We start from the raw sequence: 24039 nt of genomic DNA, 5'->3' as shown, positions 1-24039 counted from the left end.
TGGGAGGATTCGCACACGTGGAATGCAGATGTGGCGAACATGTCTGCCAGGGGCGAGCAGGTGTGAGTGGAGTGGAGCTTGCTACGCTTGATTACGTCCAATAGAATTCATCATTTTTCAGACCGTCAAAAACCTAACCATTGAATGCATATGTTTGTATATTAAAAAAATAAAAATAAATAAAAGGATAAATAATATGAAATGGTAACGATTTCAAGAGGTAGTAGCGTGATAATAAACATGTACCGAAGATGACTTGACACAAATGTGACAACATATTTCTAGTGGAAATCTAGTGACCAAACTACTTAGCCTAAAAGGTATTTGAACAACATCAACAACTAACACACTGAAACTGAATTAGGTTTACTTGAACATCTTAAGCCTAATATATCGATACATTGTTTAGAAGAATTGGCATATCATAGTCTTAATGGTCGACTTCTTATTTCGATAATATCACCATATTGTTTGTAACAAGGAAAAACACATCCTAATATTTTAAGAAAACCACATTATGAAGTACAACTATAAAGAGTTCATCTTTTTTATTGGAGAATTTCACTTTGTGAATTAAATGGACTTTGTAAATGCCTCATGAGATAATCTTCTCGTCTTCGATCATAACTTTATACTAGTTGTTAAATATTAACAATCAACGATTAAAATGCACACTTGACAAATAAAAACGATAATATAATACAAGAAACTAACAAACACACTAGGAATTAAGTGGTGCACTTGATGTTGTATCAAATTATGTCAACATGCAAACTAAAAAGATTCTTTTATTGAGATCCAAATATGCACACTGTAACTAAGTTTGTCGAAACTTCAGTGTGCTACAGGAACATTTTACCAATATAACCTTTTTTGCTATTAAGTCCCACATCTTATAACTATACATATTTTGATCTTAATTTTATTAAATGCAATTAAATGTTAAAACACATGTTACATTAATCAACAAATAACTTAAACTCGTTTGAAATCTGTTAAGCATAATATAAAGCTCCAATTTACAATAATAAATAAAGTTCACGAAATCCTTGCGAACAAAGTATAGTGGTTGAGAAGATTACGTTAGAAATAAAAAATGCTACTAATTAACTTTTGTGTTTTGTCAAGGAGGATCCTCCTACATTTTCGAAATCAAACCACTTTCTCTTCGAATTTGAGATAACACTTATTTCATGTAGTTCAATCAGATTAATGAACTCAGATCCAATCAATTAAAATTAAATGAACACATTGTTCAAGAAATTATTCCTCTTTAATTAAAGATGGAATTTATTGAAACTGGAAAAAGTAAAGTATGTAATCGAATTTTGTAGTTAGTGGAATCCGATCAATCATTCCACTTTTTTAGCATCATTTTTATCCAAAAATTGATCAATCATTCCAAATTTAGAATTCACGATTATGGCAGATAAATCAAATTCGAACCTGAACTCCAGCAACGACGACGTAGATCGCTACCGTCGAGTAAACCAGGCAGTCGTCGACGTTGAATTCACCTCCGACGATGAAGGATGGAGTTCCGAAAGCTTCGGATCGTCGCGGTGGAGTGTGGCGGCGAGTTTACGTGATCTTGCTGAGAGTATGATGAGGCGGGAAGTGGCGGAATTGGAGATGATGAAGGTAAGGGAGGCGGCGAGGATTGAGGCGGAGAATCGGAGATTGGAGAGGGAAACGGAGTTGACAGAGATGTTGTTGAAGACTCAGTTGCAGATTACGTCGTTTTTATGTTCACGAACAAGTGATCGGAAAAGGAAGCGGGATGAAGAAGACGACGGTGTCTCGCCGGGCTCCGTTCAAAGGTGAAACCCTTTAATATCTCCATTAAAAAAAACTTCACCGTGTATTTAGATTAAATTAGTTGTTTATTACTATTATTATACCAAATATATGCAATCAATACCAATTTTGAATTCTTACCAAAATATAGGTAAAATAATTGAAAAAATCCTTTTAAATCTTTTACTTTTGTCATGTCATCATTTTATTAAAAAAAATTAGACTTTTTTAATTGTTCAAGGTCACCATTCTACTATTTTTATTTACTAAAAATTTATTATTTCAATAATCAACTTTTTTTCAAAAGTTTTTTAGAACAATTTACTAATTTATTATTATTTGCATCTAATGTTATCTAATTTGTCATTGTTAAGCACATACATGAGTTTAACAACTTAATAACTTTTAGCATCGATCCATGAGTTTCTTAAATGTTCATTCTTATTAAATTCTTGATTGATCAACACATAAAATCATTAAGAAATTTTTGTTATATGCAGGGAAGGAGCAATGCTGCTAAGCTTACTTCAATTCAATTTAGGCATGTGAAAGTGAAACCCAAATGTTGTTGCATCTCATCACATGCATGTACATGTACATGCAACATTTTAATTTCATTTTATATTTTGTGACCCATCAAAGAAATAAGTTTTTATTTATTAATTAATAAACCAAACTAAAAATTCCAACTGTATGCCCTAAATTCTTTTGTTTTAACATCGTCTATTCATCTGCCTAAAATCGTCTGAGGTTAACTATAACTAGTGTTTATGAGAAAAATGAAGCATATAAAATAATCACAAATCTAGTCACGTTACCACATTGTTTGCTAACTTTAAACCATGTTTTAATTTTCCCTTGGTTTTACCTTACTTTTTTTTAGAAAATCTCTCCAAATCTAACACTTTATTTTCGCACTATGAAGCTTCTTCGAAATTGGTTTCAAAGATTCCACAATAACAAAATCTACAAAAGAAAAAGACTTAAGATATTTGCAATAATATGAACAATTTCATAGCAACCGTTGAAAAAAAAAAAGCAAATTAAAATAAAAGCTTCTTTTATCACTATATTTCAGTCTCGTCAATAAAATTAATTCAAGTTTTACAACTTTTTTCTATATTTCAACATAACTTTTTATCAAAGTTTAGTAGCTTTACTGGAAATCTTGACATTAAACTTTGACACTAAGTATTCCACTAAATTCAAAATTTTCTATTGTAACCATTTTAAAATCTGTTATAGCATGTCATAGCAAGTCAAAGAGGTCAACAGAGAAAAAAAAAATCAAAACTGTTTTCACTGGTGAAACTAAAATATAATGGTTAAATCAGCTTTTATGTTATTTTATTCTTAGAAAATGAACAATTTCACAGCATATCAAAATAATTTAGTTTTCTAATATTATTTTTTTGGTGGTGACCATACAAAAAGAAAAAAAAAATGATCTCTCATTGTGAAATTGCTTGTTGTGGAAGTAAAAGAAAGGTTAGTTTGTAGCAAACCATAGGATCATAGTGGTGAGTTGTCTTTTTCTCAATGAAAGACATACAATAAAACAATAGTAGAAATAGCTTCAATATAAAGTCTAATGGCTGTTTGCCTATCTGGTATTTAACTTCAAAATGCGTATTATATATTTACATATAATAACCATCAACTTAAGATTAAAAACTTTGCAATTTCACCTTGAAAAACATATAAAAAAAACCTCAAAGGAAATCATACTGAGGCTTCTTTTTGGGTGAAAAGTTATGGTCTTGTTTGTCAGTTGCAGCTGCAAGTAAAACTTTATGTCGTTCTGAAGCACTCTCAATGTACTCTTGGAGTGGTGGAAGAGAAGCACCATCTTCATTTTTCTGTGCTTGCCCCCGTATAACCTATATAACAACAAATAGCAATGTACTTTCATTTCTTCATATTTCTTTTTTTCAAAATACAATGGTGTAATATAATGAAATGAAAGTAGGATGCTATAAATTATATATATAATACACAGATAAATGAAATTATGTTGCTATACCTTTGATGCCCATCGCCTCTCTGCCTGCTGACACACGTCTCGAATATCGCGTCCAGACATTCTGAATTGTAAATAAAAAAAATTAATCGAAAGTACAATGATATGATAATAATAATTAAGAAATTTTGAATTATAAATAATTAATAATATTAATATTAATATACTCTTCAGTGGCTGCAGCTAATTCAGATAACTCGGTTTTTGCTAAATGTTTTGCGTATTGAGCTGCTATTTCCTGGCGAGTTTGCTGATCTGGTAGGCCAAATGTAATCATCGAGTCAAACCGACTGAGAAAAAGAGTTGACCACATGTTAGAATGAACTTTTAGTTAAAAAATGATTTAATTCATTTATATACAAGAAAATATAATAATAATAAACCTTAATAAAGCAGGATCAAGATCTTGTTTTCTATTGGTTGCAGCTATCACCACCACTTTTTTGTCCTGCTCAAACCCATCAATCTGCAAAACAAAAGTAATCAAAGTCAGTACTCATTACACAGTACACAGTACAACTTGTTATGTCATGTCTTTCCTGGCGTAAAATGACTGACAAGATTCTACGAGTAGCTTCATGAGTTTCACTATCACGAGCAGTAGCAAAGGAATCAACCTGTTTATAATCAAATAAAATACAAACAAATAATGAATGAAGGCAACAGAATTTGAGATTTTGTTTATTTATTTATTTTATTTGCAGAAATACCTCATCAAGGAATATAATTGCACCATTTGGAATTTCATTGGCGAGTGAAAATACTTTCCCTAACAATCTCTCACTTTCACCAAAATATTTTGACATGATCACCTCCAATGGCACATATAATAACGGGGCGCCCTTTTTAACAGAAAAAAAAAAGGGATCATTTTTTGTTTTAGTCAAAATATTTATTAAAAGAAAACAAAAAGAACTGAAATAAATTACCGCTTCATTGGCTATAACACGAGCACAAGATGTCTTCCCAGTACCTGATATTAAACCAATAATATAAAAAGGGAACAAATTTTGTAATACTTTTTTAAATATTACAAGAAAATTTTTATAATTTAGGAGTATAAAAAAGAACCTGGTGGGCCTTCAAAGAGTACTGCACGGGGTCTATTTGTCTCAAATTTGCAGCGGGTCCCACGAGCAATTTCATCATAAACCTCGGGACTCTGAAGAGCTAGTAGTATTGTATCTTCTATATCTCTACACATAAATAAATCAATAATTATAAATCTTGGAAGTCAACAGATATATTTACCAAAGAACCAACATAATAACATATTTGTATTCATACCTTTTCTGTTGACTATATCCAGCAATGTTTTCCCATGATATTTCTTCAGATTTTGAGTGTTCTAATTTAGGCTCCTTAAGTCCATAAATCTTGACACCCATGCCCTCTAAACTGGTAACTGATTTATCCAAGGATGAGTTACGTGCATTATCTCCTCTTCTATCCATACTCTTATTTTGTCCTGTTCCCGCCAATTTCAACACAGATACTAGAGCATCAAGCTCCTCAGGTGTAAAGCTCCCTTGCTTTATAAACTCCATTTCCTATTTGTTACATATATATATAGACATTGTTAGGAAATATCTAGAGAGAGAAAGTTTTGATAAGGTAATCATGGTTTATGCAGACTTGGGGTGTCTGTTTGGTATGATGGAATGGATCAGCAAGGTAATGGAATAGATCAGTCCATTCCATTCCCTTTCCGATTATTGCATACCAAACACTACTTTAAACAATATATAGTAAAACCCTAGCATAGAAACTTAAAGAAATATAAACTTCAAAGAATTGGGGATAAAAACCGGTTTATCAGAACTAATGAGTGATCGGAACATCAGAATGCAAAGATCCTCATCATTTGGATTTGCATCAGAACTGCTCTTATCCACTGGGCGATTCAGTGTTAGCTGCCAAGCAACACCACTGTAATACAACACAATAAATAAACAAATAAATTATAATTTGTGGGTATATATAATTTAGTAGAAGGTACTTTGTTATTTCTTACCTATCCCAAGCACGTAAATTCATGTCTGAACCTGTAGCTCGTTCTTCAACTTTGACACCAAGATTTGCAACAATGTTTGAAATCAAAAGTGCAATTTCACAAGTAGGAGGAATTTGGAACTTGATTGTAACCTGCAATATGATTAAATTGGAAATGTAACAACCAAGTAAAGTAAACATCAATGTTAATTGAGTGAATTGGAGAAAGAAAGCAACCGAATGACCTTTTTGCCCTTCACAGCAACAGTAAACCGAGGGTAAGAACCGTATTGCATTCCTTTGGTTTTAAGCAACTCTTCTAATCGAGTTCTTTCTTTTTTGGCAATTGCTTCCATATCAACATGTGTTGGTAGTGGTGATTCAGGTGGTGAAGGTGTTTTAGCCTCACCCTGTACGTAACCAAATCTTGATAAATGGATTGAAAGGGTCCTAAATGATGAATTTTAACATATATAATACATATAGCCACACTTGCTCTACTAGGATATGATCAAACATGAGAATTAGACACTAACCTCAGGTGCATCTGCATAGGCTACATCTACTAGGCCAAGCCCAAATATTCCAGCTAGCATTGCAGGAAGATAATTTAATCCAGGAGCATTTGTTGACCTCCAAGAACTATCATGGAAAGAGTGGCTGTTCTGGTTGAAAGTACCTGCAGGTGGCAATTATGAGCCAGTAAGAAGCATGTCATTATCTCACAGATGTTCGATGGATGTTACAATTTCAAACTTGCAATAAGATTCAGTTAGTTATGGAAGTCGTAGAAGAGTTGATTCTGATAACTCCAGCAAGAATTAACAACAAAACTATTAATTCCAGCAGTAATGATCCCAATTGTGAAGCACAGGGAGTACTGAGTTATATCAGTAGGAGCAACCGTTGTCGATAACCTCCATACAAAAGTGAACTGATAGCACAGCCCGCCGTATGAAATGAACTAATTTTGAGAACCGCCATACAAAATTGAACTAATATTGAAAACCGCCATAGAAAATTGACAGCAAGAAACCAAATTGAACTATAAACAGATCATTTTTATAAACAAAAACAAGAAAATTGAGAGACGTACGGTAGGAGATGTGGCGATGAGCTGGAATTGAAGGGGTTAGGGTTTTACGAAATGCGATTGTACGGCACGTCTGAATTGTCCGTGCAAGACGACGAACTGACGCCATGAAAACTTGGCAATCTCCCTCGATTACTTGAGTGATCACAGGTATTGAGGGCGTAAATCATACGAAGCTCAAGAGCAACCATGGCATGTCATGCAAGCAACTGCCATTTCTAGTCTAGAGGGTCTCCAGCTTTTGTGGGCTTTGTCATCCCATTGATGGGCCACAATATTAGATTGGACTCATTTGAAGAAAACAATTAGTACTTTACAAAGGTCACCTAATTATTTAAAAAGATTTTATTGGACTATAGGAAGCACCATCACCAAACACAGTGACGTCTGGTGAGATGACGGTATGCGGTTGATATGTGGTGGTGCGGTGTCGGCCCTCGCCTTAGAAACCCTTACACCCCATTCCAACTTAACGAGATAAAAGAAAAGAAAATAGTGGAAATGAGAATAAAATAAAAGAAATTAGTGTTTCCGAGTTTCATTAAATGAGGAAATTGAAGGAAGTGGAGGGAAATGGGAGGATCATTTTCCCTCCTAACTTTCCTTCCGATTTGAGAGGATTTGGAAAGAAAGAACAAAATGATTCATTTTTCTTCCACTTCTCTCCAACTCGGGAACACAAAAGAAAATTTTGTTTTCCTTTCCTTTCTCTTCTTTTCTCTCGTGACTTTCTTTTCTCTTATCTTCTTTTCTTTTGCTAAACTCGGGAACGAGGCGTTACTGAATGTTTTTTTTTCTCTTCTTACCTTTTAAATCATTCTAATTCCCTATATATATATATATATATATATATATATATATATATATATATATATATATATATATATATATATATATATATATATATATATATATATATTATTTATATATATTTAAATATTAAAAAATGATAGACACAAGAGATAGTAAAAGATGAAGATGACGAGGAGGTGAGAAAAAATAATGTGGCATGCCAAAGTATGGTAAATACACTCACCGGTCTTAGAACGGTTAACCATTAAAAAAAAGTTATAACTCGTTAATTTGAGTTTTATAATTTTCAATCTATCAAAAGGCTTTTGATCTAGGTGTAATGAGTGACTTTTTCAATAGAAAGATCATGAGTTTAAGTCTCATTATGAGACATATGTGATGTTTAGAAGTAGGTTAATTTGCCATTTCAAAAAATAAAAAAAAAAGTTTAATCTGTTAGAAAAGAATTATAAATATGTAAAAAAAAACTATGACCATGATGTGTTGTATTTATATTTGTGTTGTAATATGGATGTACAATTGATGATTTGATGATTAGTAATAGTTGTTTAGTCAATTAGGATTTGCATCTAGTGTTTTCTCCTAACACATCATGTATCAAATTAACAACAATAATTACAGACCTCAAAAACCCATTAGAATATGGTAGGGGAAAGTAGAAGTCAACAATTAGGATTTTATAGACGGAAGATCGGTTGCATCCCTAAGATTATCTCTAACATGTGCCAACGAAAAGCTATAGAATGTACAAACAAAGGAAAAGAAAGTAGTGATGTCAAAAAGTACTGTGGGACCCCGTTCTCGTAGGGGCTCCGTCCCATTTAGGGAATTTATTAAAAAAAAATCGTGGGCGCGGACGGGGGCGGGGGCAAGGTTAACCCCCGTTTTAATTTCGGGGGCGGGGATGGGGGTGGGCAATCCCGTTCCGAAACCCCATGGGGTCCCCGTTAATAAATTATACATATATTTAAATATATTAATTATATAAATATAATAAACAACAACATTATTTTAAACTTCCAAAATTTAACAAAAAACATGTTTTTAAGTTGTTAATATAATGTTTTTAATATGCCATAACTTTTTTTTAACAAGTCAAATTTTGCTAAAAATAAATATTTGTCATCTAAAAAATAGTTTTTTTAGCCCAATCAACAACTTCTTTTAGCTCAAAAAACGCAGCCCAAAATAAATCGGGGGCGGAGGAATGAGGGTAAGGGTGGGGGGGGCAATAAGGGGGATTCAAGGATGGGGGCTGGGGTACGAAGGTTGGACATTACGGGGGCAGGGGAGGGGCGGGGGAACAGGGAGATTTCGAGGGCGGGGGTGAGAGATACACTCCCCGTCCCGTTTGTCCCCGTTGACATCCCTAAAAGAAAATCATAACGAGCAATCATTGTTTTTGTTTATATGAAATTACATTAAATCAAACAATATATTTTAGTTCTAATTATGACAACTAATTTAGTTTTTTTTCTCCATACATACTCTTCTTAAGTTATGTTTGGCAAAAATATGTCAACTTATTGTAATTTAATGTTTTGATAAACCATAAAAGTAATGCATCCTAGTTTATAAAGTAACTTATAAGCTAACTTCTTGATAAGCTAGCTTGGTCCTGTTTGGCAAACCAACGTATAAGCTTGTTTATCAATAATCTATTTTAAGCTAAGTTATCAATAAAGTTATGTTTGACGTATTAGCTGAAAAGCTAGCTACTAGTTTATAAGCTTGCTGTTAACTTATAAGGTAGATGTAAGCTTGCTTATAAGGTAGTTGCTAGTTTATAAGTTACCTGATAGTTGAAAAAATAGTTGTCAACTGAAATGCTAATTGTTAGCTTATAAATCAACTGATAGTTTATAAACTAACGGATAAAAAATAATATTTGGTAAAAAACTACCTAATAAAATAGATGAAATATATAAAATGATATAAAAAGACCTTTAAAAGAATATATTTTTTATAATTAATTAATGATATATTTGAAAAAAAAAATTATAATGCCCTAAAAAGCTAGTTTAAGTGGATTTTTAAAAAGCTGACTTATAAACTATTCTCTCCGTCCCAAAATTATAGTTCATCTTTTCTTTTTGATTTGTCTCAAAATAATAGTTCATTTCTAAAATAAATATCATTTTTACCAAAATACCCCCTATTTTTTACTTAACCAACTAAACATTTAATGGAACATTAAATACAAAATAGGGACAAAACTGTCATTTTATTATATAAAATTAATGGTAATTAATGTTTCCTTAATCTGTGTGTTTTTTGTCTGTGGACAATAATTTGGGACGAATGAAGTACTTTTTAACTTTTCAAACATTATAATTAAAAAAAATTTCAAAATATAAAGTAGCTTACCAGGTTATTATAACATACTAAATATAACCTAAATTTACTTATAAGCTATTTTATAGACTACGATAAACTATTTTTTTGATTTTACCGAACTCTAAATTATAATAAGCTATTTTTTTGATTTTACCGAACTCTAAATTATAATAAGCTAGTTTATTTTTGTAAAATATGAGATAAAATAACTTATTGATAACCGATAAGCTGGTTTGTCAATATGGTCTTAAAAGAAATTATCTGCATATTTTAGTCACTGGGTGTAATTATGTAAATTAGGTGAAATCAAGAAGCAACAATCATGCATTAACAAGAAAGTGAAATTGGATTTATTGCACTTAAAAAAAAAAAAAAAAAAGTTGACCGATTTGTCAAAAAAAATTAGTCGCCAGCTATATGAATGACCATATATTGTAGGTTTTTAAGGTGATTATTGGATAGTAGCATGGTAAATATGGTTTCAACTTTTAACCGGTAGGCAAACTTTATTTTTTTCTATAACTAGAATCAAGTATTTTTTGCTGTAAATAGAACAAGTATTGGACTGGTCGATTAAAGATTGGCTATCACTTTTAATACTTTTGTAAGTTTTACGAATTCCATTAGGAGTTAATTTAGTTAAAGTTGAATTTTTTTCAACATATTATCCAAAAAGTGGAAAGAGACAGATTTTTACAGGTTAGAAAAAGCTACTTTCAACTTTTAATTAATATTTTACACATATTGATACTAGGAAAAGAAAAAAAAACAATAACAAAATATCAAAAAGTAAATAAAATATAAAAAATAAAAAGTCAAATTCAAATCTCAAAACACTTTTTTTGTAAATAGACTCCTCAAATTAAACAAACTGCTAGCTCCACCTTCACCGCCGGCACTTCCCGACGTTACGTCGGCGTTCCGTCCACTGTCGTTATCTATAATCACATCGCTCCGACAACCCATTCGTTGCCGGTAACCAATACATGTCGGAACATTAAGGTTCAACACCTTACGACTTTCTCCGGCGCCGGTGGTAACTCCACCGGAGGCTGACTTTTTGATCGGACGGGAGACTTTTTCGGCAGTTGAACGAACAAGGGTGTCGTGGAGGCTCCGGCTCTGTCCCAACCGTTTGACTTGACAAACTGGGCTATTCCGGCCCAAGTGAACCCCACCCCTGCCGGGACTGCTCGGCCACTTCCGATACTTATCGCCGGTGGAGTTGCTCCTTGAACAAGGGGCGCTACTAACTTTCCGGTTTACGACCAGCGTTCGCGGTCTACTCCCACTGTTCCCGGCCGATCTACTTCTCGAAAACGGCCATAAATTTATATTCAACTCCGCCGTACTTGTTCCACCACCACCAACGACGCTGGAACCACTGTTGCGTTCTTTCTTCTTCTTCTCCTCTTTACTTTCTGGGTTTTTTTTGAAAATATCTTTCCATCGTTTAGATGCAGAAATATTTGTTTTGAGGTCGGATCCGAGAATATTATCTGGATTAGGGCTAATTGAAGGTTTGTTTGTGGGTTCTACCGCGATATCTTCTTTGTCAGGTGGGTCGTCGTTGTTTTGGGAGTTGAGACGCTGGAGGGGAAGGAGGATGCCGCCGGAGAACAATTCGTCGGCGGAATGGAGGGTGGTTTGTTGGGAGGATGGGTTTCTCACCATCCAGAACTCGAATTCAGGTGAATTAGAAGCGCTGCTTCTTTCGCCATTGCTGTTGCTTGAGAGAATTGTGGGATTTTCCATGAGAGAGAAAGAGATTTGAAAGAGTGGTTGGGTTGGGTGCATATGGGGGTTATTATTCAAAGAAGGGAAGACATGTGCAACACCATCTATATATAAAATACTAAAACAAAATCCACACAAAATCGTGTACATGTTGTTATAAACATATAACTACAAATAAAGTCAATTAATTGAAAAGTGAATTACAAAAAGTTATTTGGGTTATCAAAAGTTAAGAATTATATTATGATTATTATTATTAATGGAGGATCCGACCCAAGTTATGTTTAGGCTATAAGGAGGGGGTTACAAAGTCTTTACTAGAAAAATTCCCCCATATCAACACCACCTTAACTTCACAATATATCTATTAATAGTGACTCATGTTAGAAATAGAAAGTACACATCACTCACATTAGGGTTTTTTTTTATCCACTTCCCTATAGTATGTTTTTTTTGTGCCTTCGGTCTTAGTAGACATGAAAAACTATTTTGCCCTCACTAAATTCTTTTATTCTTTATTTATTTCTTATATAATTAATTATATAACTTAATAATATCTAATGGTCCCACTACCCTTTACTTCTCCACCCAAACCACACGATCACCCGCTTCTTCTATTACCGTTCATTTTCGTCCAAAAACTTCATATACGAGCAAACCACCAACAAATACAATCAAACCAAGTACAATTCAATCAAAATACAATCAAATTATAAATCATACATAGTTCATTTTCGTTTATGAACATGGAAACTAGAAATCAAATCTAATGAGTCTCAAATCCAATTTGATGAGCTTGAAGCCATCCTCAACAAAACTAGAAAAAATCCCTTTTTCTTCTTGATACATATAAAAAAAAATCTAAAATCAAATTCATTCTCAAGACCTGAAATTTCCATGAAATCTTAACCTGATTACATAGCCCTACAACTCAGCCCTGATCTCTTGAGACATGCAGCTCAGTCACGATCACTTAGACCTGTAACTCCTATCCCAATCTCCCCTGGTGCGAAGAGATGGTGAATCAATGACTATAAAAATTTTCAAGGAAAAAACCTGAGGCTAGCAGTGAGGGAAAATCGATCGAAGTTTGGAAGAAAGGATGATTGTTACCTTCAATTTATGATTTCAAATGACGATTCCTCGAATCAGTGATTGTGGAGTTTGATTTTTTAGATTGAGTTATTTTTTTCTGGGGGGGGTTGTTATCGATGGTATATGAGAGAGAAAGGGGATGGTCAGAGTTTGGAACAAAGGTTGAGGGATGACGATATTAGACATAGGGTGATTGTGTGAGATAGTGGGGGTAATGAGGGAAGGGATGGTTTGTGTTCCTTTTTCAGGCTGTAGTAGCGATAGTAGGAAGTGTGGTGATAATGGAGGTTCACGGACCATTGAAGAGAATAAGGAGAGAAAGAGATATGTAAGGTTTGAAAGGAGAGAAAGAAAAGCAGGTTATTATCGATGGTATATGAGAAAGAAAGGGGATGGTCAGAGAGGGAAAGCAGAGGGGGGGGGGGGGGGAGGTTGTTATCGATGGTATATGAGAGAGAAGGAGATGGTCATTTGGAACAAAGGTTGAGGGATGACGATATTAGACATAGGGCGATTGTGTGAGATAGTGAGGGTAACGAGGGAAGGGATGACTTATGTCCATTTTTCAGGCTGTAGTAGCGATGGCAGGAGGTGTGGTGATAATAGAGGTTCACGGACCATTGGAGAGAATAAGGAGGGAAAGAGATATGTGAGGTTTGAAATGAGAGAAAGGAAAGCGGGTTTTTATCGATGGTATATGAGAGAGAAAAGGGGATGGTCAGAGTTTGGTCAGAGAGAGAAAGTGGGGGGGGGGGGTGTTATCGATGGTATATGAGAGAGAAAGCGGATGGTTAGAGTTTAGAACAAAGGTTGAGGGATGACGATATTAGACATAGGGTGATTGTGTGAGATAGTGAGGGTAATGAGGGAAGGGATGACTTATGTCCATTTTCCAGGCTATAGTAGCGATGGCAGGAGGTGTGGTGATAATGGAGGTTCACAGACCATTGAAGAGAATAAGGAGATGAAGAGATATGTGAGGTTTGAAAGGAGAGAAAGGAAAGCGGGTTGGGATTAAAGGGGTGGAACCCATATATTTTTTTCATAAAACTAACAAAAATAATAATAATTAGATAAAAAATACTATTAGGAGCAATATAGTCATTTTAAGCTAGCTAGGGACTAAAAACGAATAAAATCCAAAACATAAGGATCTTCTGAGTGAAAAAAGAATTAGGGAGTACAAATTAATCCAAACTGTAGGGATTATTAATGTAATTTACTCGTTAAGAAATACTATAGTTTATGTTTTTAATCTTAAAGTTTTACAAAATATACACTTCTTTCTAATTCCTAATCCATAAAACAAATTACACAAAAATTTATGCATATCATATTGTACATTAATATTCTATTCTATCATATAATCGTTTATATACAAAGTACGATATCATTATTTTATTAATGTGTGAATAAAGGTACACATGCATGTTCAAATATACTTTTGAGATCACTTGAAAACTTGAAGTGTAAGTGAAGAGGCCGACCTTGTCTTGACCAGTGTAGGAAAGTGAGCTTTAATTATGGATGGTGCATTTGTAAATGCCATTTATGGGTTTAAGCATCAAGCATGTACCATTGATTTCAATCTCCATCATTTTGTTTTCTTTGGTTTCACTCTCCCGTCTCCACCACCCTCCACCATGTCATTATAGCTGTGCATATATTTACAATAAAAAGAAATAAAAAGCAAAACCATTTTTGATAAATTTATTGCATTCTCCTTTTCGTTTGCAAGAGGTACGTGGCTCGTTGAAAAAGCTACTGATTTTTGGAGTTTAGACTACTCTAATAATAGACGGGACATTTTGAGAATAATAGTTGCAATTTGGATCAATATAGTTATATCAAAAACTACTTTTGCAACACATATAGTTCTTCCAATATGCTTTAAAAGATCTATCAGGGTCGTGATTGAAAGAAACAAAGGATAAATAAGATGAATCTTGGCTAAAATAAGAAATTGAGCTCGAAGAAGCTCATGTACCATATGAAGAGGAACCGCTTGAAATCATAACAAGAGAAAGGGATTTGAAAGTGGCTTTTTAGAATAGATCATAATTAACTGAATAGTTTTTAAAGTGTGTACAATCGTTTCCTGTCTTATTTAAACTAAAATTTTAACATAATATTGATGGAAAAGATTCGACGACTAAAAGAAAATGTACCAAAGAGTTTAATTGTCTTCATTGATTACAAAATAAATTATGTCCTAAAACTGGAACCTATATGCACCTATTAAAGGGGAACATACATTAGAAATTTTGAATAATAGAGTACAGCTATTATGGACAAAACCTCACAAAGTACGACCAGCACACCAGCACTTACCAATAAGACAATTATTATTATTATTATTATTATTATTATTTTCTTGCAAACTCCGTATTGGGTGACTGACAATTGTTAATTTTTTTTTTTCATATATGGTGTATGAATCTAATGAACATTTAATTACTTACAAACATATGCAAAGTAGTTTGTTTATATTTGTAAATCTTTTAATCCATATAAATAGCTTAACGATTTATCATACAGTGTAATAATGTATGTTGTGTTTTTTATTATAATTAGGATAATACCATAAAAGTCATTAAATTTACATCAAAATTCTAATGTAAAACTTATTTTTTTTTGCCTCAAATTTGATATTTTGTTTTTCAATTTATTACAATTCTAATCACTTGATCAGTTGTCTGCTTACGTGGTATGATGTTGTGATATGCTCATATAACATTCTGACGTGTCAAAATTAAAAAAAATTACAATAAATAATAACTTTTTGTTATTTTTTTCAATTTTGATATTAAGTTTTCATTTTTTTTACATTTTGACAGATAATTTTTTTGTTTCAAGTCGAACATCATTTTTTCTAATTTTGTTCAATATTGATTATATTTTATTTGAAATCGTATAAATAATTTTTTTTTTTTTTGCATTTGAAACATGTTTAATATTTTTTTTTTCATTTAAAAACCACTATTTTATATAAATACAAAGTTTTTTACATTCAAAATCATAATGTTATATATAAATATTTATTAGTTATATTATAATCGTGTTTTATATTAAATATGCAACTTTAAATGAGTTTGGAGGTGTGGAATGCACAATCAGATAAACTAATTTAATATGGGGAACACGAGGGTCTGATTGTCGCTTTAATTACCAAGAGACCGTTCATTGTATATACTCATGTTTTTTGGTTCATGCAATATACTTCTTCTCCACTTAAACATTATTATGCAAAAATCTTTTCTTAAAGAATATCAAACAAAACAAGGTATTCTATACTTTTGAATTTAGATTTTGCATGAAATCCAAATTAAGTTTTCATGAACATCAAATCTTGTATTTATACAAAAAAAAATATGGGGTTTAAATGAAAAAATTATTTATATAGTTTCAAATTAAAAAAAAAAATTGGTTATACGGTTTAAAATGGACTTAGAGCTAGCAATGGGTCGACCTGAGCTCAGTTCAAGTTAAACATATTTATTAATTGGGTTAAAGATTTCAACCCAACATGTTTATTATAATGAGTTAATATTTCAAACCAACACAACCATTCACATAAATAGGCTGTCACCATGTTAACATGTTTATGTAGTATTCAAACCAACTGACTAAATAAATAGGTTAAACATGGGTTAACTCATTAAAAAAAAGGTAAATAAATTAACTATAAATTACACCATTTAAATTAATTTCAAAATTAAACTAAAAACTCAAAGTATGACAAAAGTATAATCACAATTCACAAATACAAAAAATTATCCAAATAACATTAATAATATTTAATTCGAAGTGATTTAAGAGTGTGGCTAGTGTTGTTGGTGCCAAGAAAAAAGATAGGAATTAAGATTGCATTCTTTTAAACATAAATAATAATAAATCATTATAATTTATAAATTAGTACACAGATTAATACATGATAATATTTAAATAATTATTAAATTAATTATGTACTATATTAAAGTTAAATGGGTTGAAAATGTGTAACGCCCGCAAATCCGGGCTAGTCAAATTAGAGGCATTAGGGGTCGAAAACGATTTTTCGACAAAAGATTATTTAGAATAAATAATTTTAACCAAGTTGTAGAGTATGTTACAAGGTTTTCGTACATATAAAGAACGCCGAAATCCGAGTTATAACGAAGAAGTTATGACCCGTTGAAGTTTCGCGACGGAACCGACACGATACCGGGAAGCGTAAATAGTGAATTTACGATAGAGCGAGATTTAGCCTTAGCGATCTAAACGAAAGTCGTAGAATATGTTAAACTAAGAACATCGATAAAAAGAACACCCAAATCTGACTTCGTATGAGGAAGTTATGATTTTTCTAAGATTTAGCATAGCAGTGCACAGCCCGAAATCTGAATTTTAGATCGGTCGATTTTTAGCCGACGGGATCTAAATGAAAGTTGTAGTACTCATAAATACCAACGCGTGGATATAAAGAACGTCGATAATAGAGCTCGTATGCAAAAGTTATGGACGAAGCTTAGTCCCTACTTTTCGAGCGCGGCGAATTCGATACAGTTTTGTAAATCCGAGATAGAATGAGAATTAGCCAACGAGGTCTAAATGAAAGTTGAAGATCTCATTAATAGGAACTCAACGGTAAAAAGACAGACAAAAACGGAACTCGTATGCGAAAGTTATGGACGAAGCTTAGTCCCTACTTTTCGAGCGCGGCGAATTCGATACAGTTTTGTAAATCCGAGATAGAATGAGAATTAGCCAACGAGGTCTAAATGAGAGTTGAAGATCTCATTAATAGGAACTCAACAGTAAAAAGACAGACAAAAATGGAGCTCGTATGCAAAAGTTATGGACGAAGCTTAGTCCCTACTTTTCGAGCGCGGCGAATTTGATACAGTTTTGTAAATCCGAGATAGAATGAGAATTAGCCAACGAGGTCTAAATGAAAGTTGAAGATCTCATTAATAGGAACTCAACAGTAAAAAGACAGACAAAAACGGAGCTCGTATGCAAAAGTTACGGACGAAGCTTGGAGACTACTTTACTATACACTTCCTATAAATACAAGGGTGAACTTCTCATATTTTCTTCACACCATAAGCCTTTCTTTCTCTCTCTAACTTCTCTCTAACCTCCCTAAACCCCTCCCAAGTCTAGGGAACCTCCCTATCACGAGAAGAAAGCCCCGGAGCGCCCGACGGCTCCGAGAAGAAAAGCTTTCGGCTCGGAAACGCTGCTCCAGCGAAGCCCGGTTTTTAATAAAAACCCGCTGTAAGTGAGCTACGCCTATAGTATATTTAATATAGATTTTATTTAATTATAGTAACATTGTTAGGACCTTAAAATAATTATTTAGGCTATTATTATGAGTTATATTGAGTGTTATTTAACGCTTATATAATAGTAATAATAGCTAGACTATTAAATTAGTCTCGTCAAGCGTTAGACTAAACTCTAGTGGTAATGATACTAGGTTTCGTCAAGGGATAATTGTTTTAAGAGTAACGAAGTGTTGTCCGAGTGCCGACTCACCACCTTTCAAATGAGTGCATAGTCCCTTTCATCTTACACATAGATATGAAGTATTTTATATAAACTACGTGCTATGTGTGCACATTATCTGAATACTTGTTGTCTATGTTGGTTGAACGTTTTATACATGTTTTAAAGGACTTAAACTGTATACGTATTTTATATATACGAAAATGTTGGGTATGAGATGGGTAGATGAATGATGAGAGATAGAAGATGACGTGAGTATACATTGGCAGCTATAAACTTAGTGCCTATGGGACAAACACCGGTAGCTATGGACTTAGTACCTTTTAGACGTTGGTAGCTATGGATTTAGTACCTGTTGGGAATTGGTAGCTATGGACTTAGTACCTGTTGAACATTGGTAGCTATGGACGTAGTACCTATTAGATAAAGACTGGTAGCTATGGATTTAGTACCCGATGAATAGACTATAGCAGCTATGGAATTAGTGCTTTATGAACGAACATTGGCAGCTATGGATTTAGTGCCAGTCCCATAACCCTGGAAGTAAGGGACTTCGGAATAAACGAATGCAGGATAGATGACTCTTAGGTTAAATCCTTAAAGAGTAAAGAAGATAATGGGGATGAGTAATTGGGTTGATTGTTTGGTTGAACATAATAATTATATTATTGTGGGTTGAAAACCCTATGTACTCACCAGGTTTCCCAACCTGACCCACTCAGTTTATGTATATCACAGGTGACGAAGTGAAGTGACATTACACTGAGAGATTTAAAAGAGATGTAGATCACTAGTGTAAATAATTGTAAGTTATGTTTATGCTTATGTTTCTGTATTAACAATGACATCCCAAATGTTTTAAAATGAAATAAATACGTTTCTTCGAAAATGTTTTAATAACGTATTTATCGTGTTTTTCTGGGAACAAATTCCGCAACATTTTTATGAAAAGAAGTACTCTGATTTTTATAAAGCATAAACAAAATCGGTCTTTTCTGGCCGTGAAAATGGGGATGTCACAAAATGGGTTCATGATTTTTACAAAACCTAACCTATTTAATTAAATGTGTTACGTGTGTTCATGAAATATCTTACACGCGGTTTAGAATTGGGGTAGTGGTTTTCGCCTTCAAAATTTGGCCTCATTATTTGTATGGGGTTCAGTGTATTATCTACACGGACCACAAGAGTTTGAGATATTTGATGGACCAGCCAAATCTGAGGATGAGACGGATCGGTTTATTAGGTTACAACAAAATTGTAACACTCTGATTCTTGGATGTAGAACTTAAGAATTTAGTGCAAGTAGAAGGGCCTACTCGACGAGTTGGTTGGTCCCAACTCGTCGTGTAGGAGTTTATCAGCATGCGCGGAATATAAATTCTACTCGTCGAGTTGGAGGACTGGACTCGACGAGTTGAGTCTGTTTGATGAAACCCTAATTGTTCGGGCTTGCACCCTATTTAAATCACTTTAACTCCTTCACCCTGCCTCCCTTATAATTTTACCACCTTGAGATAAACCCTAATCGGTACCTTCCATTTTGAGAGTGTTTGGAGCCAATAGTGAGTATTTTGGTGCATTCCTTTGAAGGAATATGAAGAGCGAAGAACATGGAACAAGAAGGAGTCTTTAGATACAACGTTCATGCAGTTGTAACATCCATCTGGAGGTAAAAAGTCCTTACCTTGGCTTTCCATTCCTTAGATCTCTTCTTATGTGAGTTCATGGGTTTTTGGTGCAAATTGAGGGCCATTCTCGAGTTAAGCTTGCCCGGGGGTATGAGTTTCAGATTTGGACTTCTCTAGGTCCCGTGTACATAAATCATCAAGCTTTATGAAGCTTTGACCCGTCTTCATGTCCTGAACCCCTTCTTGAGCTTAGTTTTGGGTGATTTAGCCTTGTGAGGCCTTGTATGATCGTAAAGTTAGCAACTTTACGTGGTAACTCCATCCTAGGAGGTTGGATCTGGAGTTTGGAGCATTGGAATCGGCTGGAATGAGTTTAATGAGAAAGGGTTGAGGAACTCGACGAGTTGAGTTGTGTTTTCCTGTTTCTGGGTTCAAAGTGAACTCGACGAGTTGATGAGTCAACTTGACGAGTGGTTAGGGTTTTCCCCCGGTCTTTTGGACTATGTATGGACTCGACGAGTTGACTAGCAACTAGGCGAGTTGACTCAGGTTTTTGTGATTTCTAAGTGTTGAGGACTCGACGAGTTCATGAGCTGCACTCGACGAGTTGAGTCAACATGGACTGTTGACTTAAGTGTTGACTTTCTGTTGACTTTTAGGGTTGGGTCAAGTTGTGGACTTCGGAGATCATGGAGGGGTAAATGGTCTTTCACCCTTTTCAGAGATTTAGTAGAGGAGTTAGCTTAATGTTTTATATAATTGTTGAGTAGAGATGATTGTGATATGTGTAGGCGGAGTTGTAACGCCTGTGTTTCCGGGCTTGCCATTTGTAGCAATGTAATAGTCTAGGTTAACCTCTGTAACCCGTTTTGAAATAATAAGATTGTATTATTTGAGTATTGTGTGTTTTGTGCTTAATTGCTTAATTATGTGGTTTGATTAATTAAGAATAAAAATAAGCGTCAAAATTTAAGTGTAAAATAAACTTAATATCTTTGGTTAATGTTGTAGTAATTGAAACGAGGTTTCCGAATATATATAGAACGCCCAAATCTGACTTCGTATGAGGAAGTTATGATTTATCGAAGTTCCGGCTTAGCGATATACAGCCTGTTTTACTCGATTTGAGATCGAGCAGTTGTTAGCCGAAGCAATCTAAATGAGAATCGAAGATCTCATTGTTGGTATTGAAACGATAAAAAGTTAGGCGAGAACGGACGTCAAACGAAGAAGTTATGAATTTATAACGAAAGTTTCTGTCCCGGCCTATTAAAAATAATTAATAAAAATAAAGTCAAAATTTGCCGACGGAGTCTAAACGAAAGTCGTAGAGCATGGTCTCACCTTCGCGTGGATATAAAGAACGTCGAAAACGGAGTTCGTATGAAGAAGTTATGAATTTCCGAAGTTTATTAATCATTTTATATTTATTTTTAATTCAAAATCGGAAGCATTATCCGAAGCCGAGTCACCGGTGTGATCCGGAGTACGCCCCGCGTACGAGGTTACGCTACCGCGTACTCAGCATAGTGTCGACACTTCGGATGACGCATGCAATGACGATTTCGGACGCGTACGCGCTGCGTACGCCTGTACGCCCCGCGTACTCCGAGGCTCCAACCTCTATAAAAGGATCCGAAGACAGCCTTGGTTTTTGTTCATTTTCTTCTCTTCTCTCTAGTCTTTTGCATCGTTTTTCGTGCCGAAGCTATCCCGAAGCCCCGGTATTATACTCTAGCCCCGAGGCAAGTCTCGAGATCCCGAAGATCCCGAGAAGTGCGGTTTCCGAGTCGAAGCTCTGCCCGCGAAAAGTCGATTTTTGTGAAGATCTTCCAGATCTGCTGTGGATTACTACTCCTATAAGCCGTAGTGCTGTCCGATCATCTTCTGATCAAGTGAGTGTATACTAACTTTCTTAAACACAATAATAATACGAGTTTGGTTCGAGTGTATTAATTATATTGTTGTTTATAAGTGTGAATGTGTAGTTATTTCTTCTAATACAATAATACGAAGTATTTTATATAAAAATACGTGCTATGTGTATATATTTGGTTGTGTTATGTGTGAATGAGTATTCACTCTCTTCTACCTTATAGATCTGCTTATTTCTTTATGAGATACGTGTTATGTGTGTGTGTGCCTCATCTGTTATGTGATATATGTGTTGATTAAAGCATGCTATACAGGTTTTCTTTAAACTATGTATACAAATGTATATTTTTATCTACTAATATGTTGGGTAGAACATGGGTAGACAGTTGGTGTGTAATAAACAGATGAGAGGCCTCGTTGTTGTTTGATTGAGTCATCTAGCGGAGTTTAGATGACGACCACTGGCTATTCTAGACAGTCTTGTGGAAACATTAGCAGGTTCGCCACCTGTAGGTGTTAATGAACTTGGGTGTTCATTCGCTGTACTCCATCCCCCTCATGGTTGCCTTATTTGACTTATATTGCTGAGGTACCCCCGAAGCATGTGTTGTCGCCCCGATGAAATATTCTTAGACTAGGTCCCTTATGTTAGTTGTTTTAGGGACATTAAAGTGAGAATAACGGGAATGAGTAATTGGGTTATTGTTGGTTGGTGAAAATTAAATATGATATTTATTGTGGGTTGAAAACCCTATATGCTCACCAGGCTCCCAAGCCTGACCCACTCAGTTTTAAATTGTATTACAGGTAGTGGCGGAAGGGCATGAGATGGATGAACCATCAAGTTGTTTTGTTTACAAGTCTGCATATGTTCATATTTGTTATATGACTTGTAATGTATTCGTTTATGCTTATTGGTCTGTATCAGAACATGACACCCCGAGTTTTGATTATAATGAAAATACATTTCCTTTATGAAATGCTTCGGTAAACAATGTTTTATCATGTTTTGTTTTTGGGAACAAATTCCGCAACTCTTTCAAATCAAAAGGATTTACTCTGAAAATATTTAAAAGCATAAATGAAAATCGGTCTTTTCTGGCCGAGATTTTGGGGATGTCACAGTTGGTATCAGAGCATTAGTTTAAGCGAACTAGGAATTTGTTGGATTTCTAGACTTAAACTTAGAATGCTAAGTGAAGTTTTGAGAGGTGTGTCTGTTGTGTTTTAGACACGAGCACTAGTTTATTTTAGGAAAGTTGCCTAAAATGCTTTATGTGCTAAATGTTATATGTTGCCATATATGATATTATTTGTTCGGATCTATGGTCTGTTGCCGACCGGATCTAGAAACCTTATGTGTGTAGGATTCTAAGCGTACGTCTACGATATTAGAACTAGCATGTAAACGTTTCGGAGTGATAAGGATGATTTGAATATCTATCATGATTGAGGATCTAATTTCACCTTATTCGGTGTAGATCAAAATGGTGAGAACAAGAAGTGGAGTTGGAAATGCTGACGAAAACAGGAATCAACCACCAGTGATTGAGCCAATACATGTCGTAGCAGCAGCACCAGAGCCAATAACCATGGCTGGTGTGCAATTGATGATTCAGACGATGTTGGATCGTCAGATGGATGAAACTAGACGGTTGCTTCAACAAAATCGTGAAGAACTGTCGATTCGTGTGGAAGAGCCTGAACTGAATGAAGGGCACTCAGAAGGAGGAAACTTCAGTGGGTCTATTGGTCAAGCTAACCCAGCGATAGTTAGGCAAGATAACCATGAAGGAAGGAATGATGGAATGGGATGTAAGTACAAGGACTTTTTGACTTGTAAACCATCGACCTTCAATGGAAAGGAGGATCCGATTGGGGTTATGGATTGGATCTCCGAAATGGAGCTAGCCTTCATGACGTGTGGCTGCAGAGGTAAGTTGCAAACTATCTATGCCGTGCGACAATTCCGAGGTGGAGCCGTTCGTTGGTGGAACACTCTAGGGAAGACCTTAAGCCCTAATGAGCCACTGCAATTGTCATGGGCAGAGTTCTTGGTGCAGTTTAAGCGCAAGTTCTGCTCGGCTCAAAATCTGTTGGAGTTGGAGAACAAGTTTTTGACATTAACGAAGGGTAGCATGTCAGTGGATGAGTACACC

The 24039-nt window shown here is 34.5% G+C and overlaps 3 protein-coding genes across 4 annotated transcripts; 1 reads left to right on the top strand and 2 right to left on the bottom strand.

Annotated features, from left to right (window-relative positions):
* Nucleotides 1-1168: 1168 nt before the first annotated feature.
* On the top strand, nucleotides 1169-2491 carry LOC111891012 (uncharacterized protein At4g22160). The gene is made up of 2 exons (XM_023887099.3): nucleotides 1169-1820; nucleotides 2298-2491. The coding sequence occupies exons 1-2, from the start codon at nucleotides 1423-1425 to the stop codon at nucleotides 2344-2346; spliced, it is 447 nt and encodes a 148-aa protein (XP_023742867.1). The 5' UTR covers nucleotides 1169-1422; the 3' UTR covers nucleotides 2347-2491.
* Nucleotides 2492-3379: 888 nt separating this feature from the next.
* On the bottom strand, nucleotides 3380-7166 carry LOC111890951 (calmodulin-interacting protein 111). 2 transcript variants are annotated; one of them, XM_052765166.1, is made up of 14 exons: nucleotides 6906-7159; nucleotides 6346-6488; nucleotides 6055-6219; nucleotides 5832-5962; nucleotides 5626-5746; nucleotides 5105-5367; nucleotides 4889-5013; nucleotides 4747-4790; nucleotides 4528-4659; nucleotides 4360-4434; nucleotides 4201-4286; nucleotides 3985-4107; nucleotides 3821-3881; nucleotides 3380-3677 (listed from the first exon to the last, which is right to left on the bottom strand). In XM_052765166.1, the coding sequence occupies exons 1-14, from the start codon at nucleotides 7009-7011 to the stop codon at nucleotides 3510-3512; spliced, it is 1743 nt and encodes a 580-aa protein (XP_052621126.1). In that variant the 5' UTR covers nucleotides 7012-7159; the 3' UTR covers nucleotides 3380-3509. The 2 variants fall into 2 exon arrangements, with proteins under 2 accessions (XP_052621126.1, XP_052621127.1); XM_052765167.1 differs by lacking the exons at nucleotides 3380-3677; nucleotides 3821-3881 and having other exon boundaries at nucleotides 4201-4283; nucleotides 4376-4434; nucleotides 6906-7166.
* A 3714-nt stretch (nucleotides 7167-10880) lies between these two features.
* On the bottom strand, nucleotides 10881-11807 carry LOC111891041 (uncharacterized). The gene has a single exon (XM_023887129.1). It carries the CDS (start codon nucleotides 11805-11807, stop codon nucleotides 10881-10883), a length of 927 nt encoding a protein of 308 aa, XP_023742897.1.
* Nucleotides 11808-24039: the final 12232 nt, after the last annotated feature.

Source organism: Lactuca sativa, chromosome 7 (genome assembly GCF_002870075.4).
Source record: "Lactuca sativa cultivar Salinas chromosome 7, Lsat_Salinas_v11, whole genome shotgun sequence".
NCBI classification, from domain to species: Eukaryota; Viridiplantae; Streptophyta; class Magnoliopsida; order Asterales; family Asteraceae; genus Lactuca; species Lactuca sativa.
Note: the sequence above shows the minus strand (reverse complement) of the source record. Positions and strands in the feature narration are given on the sequence as shown.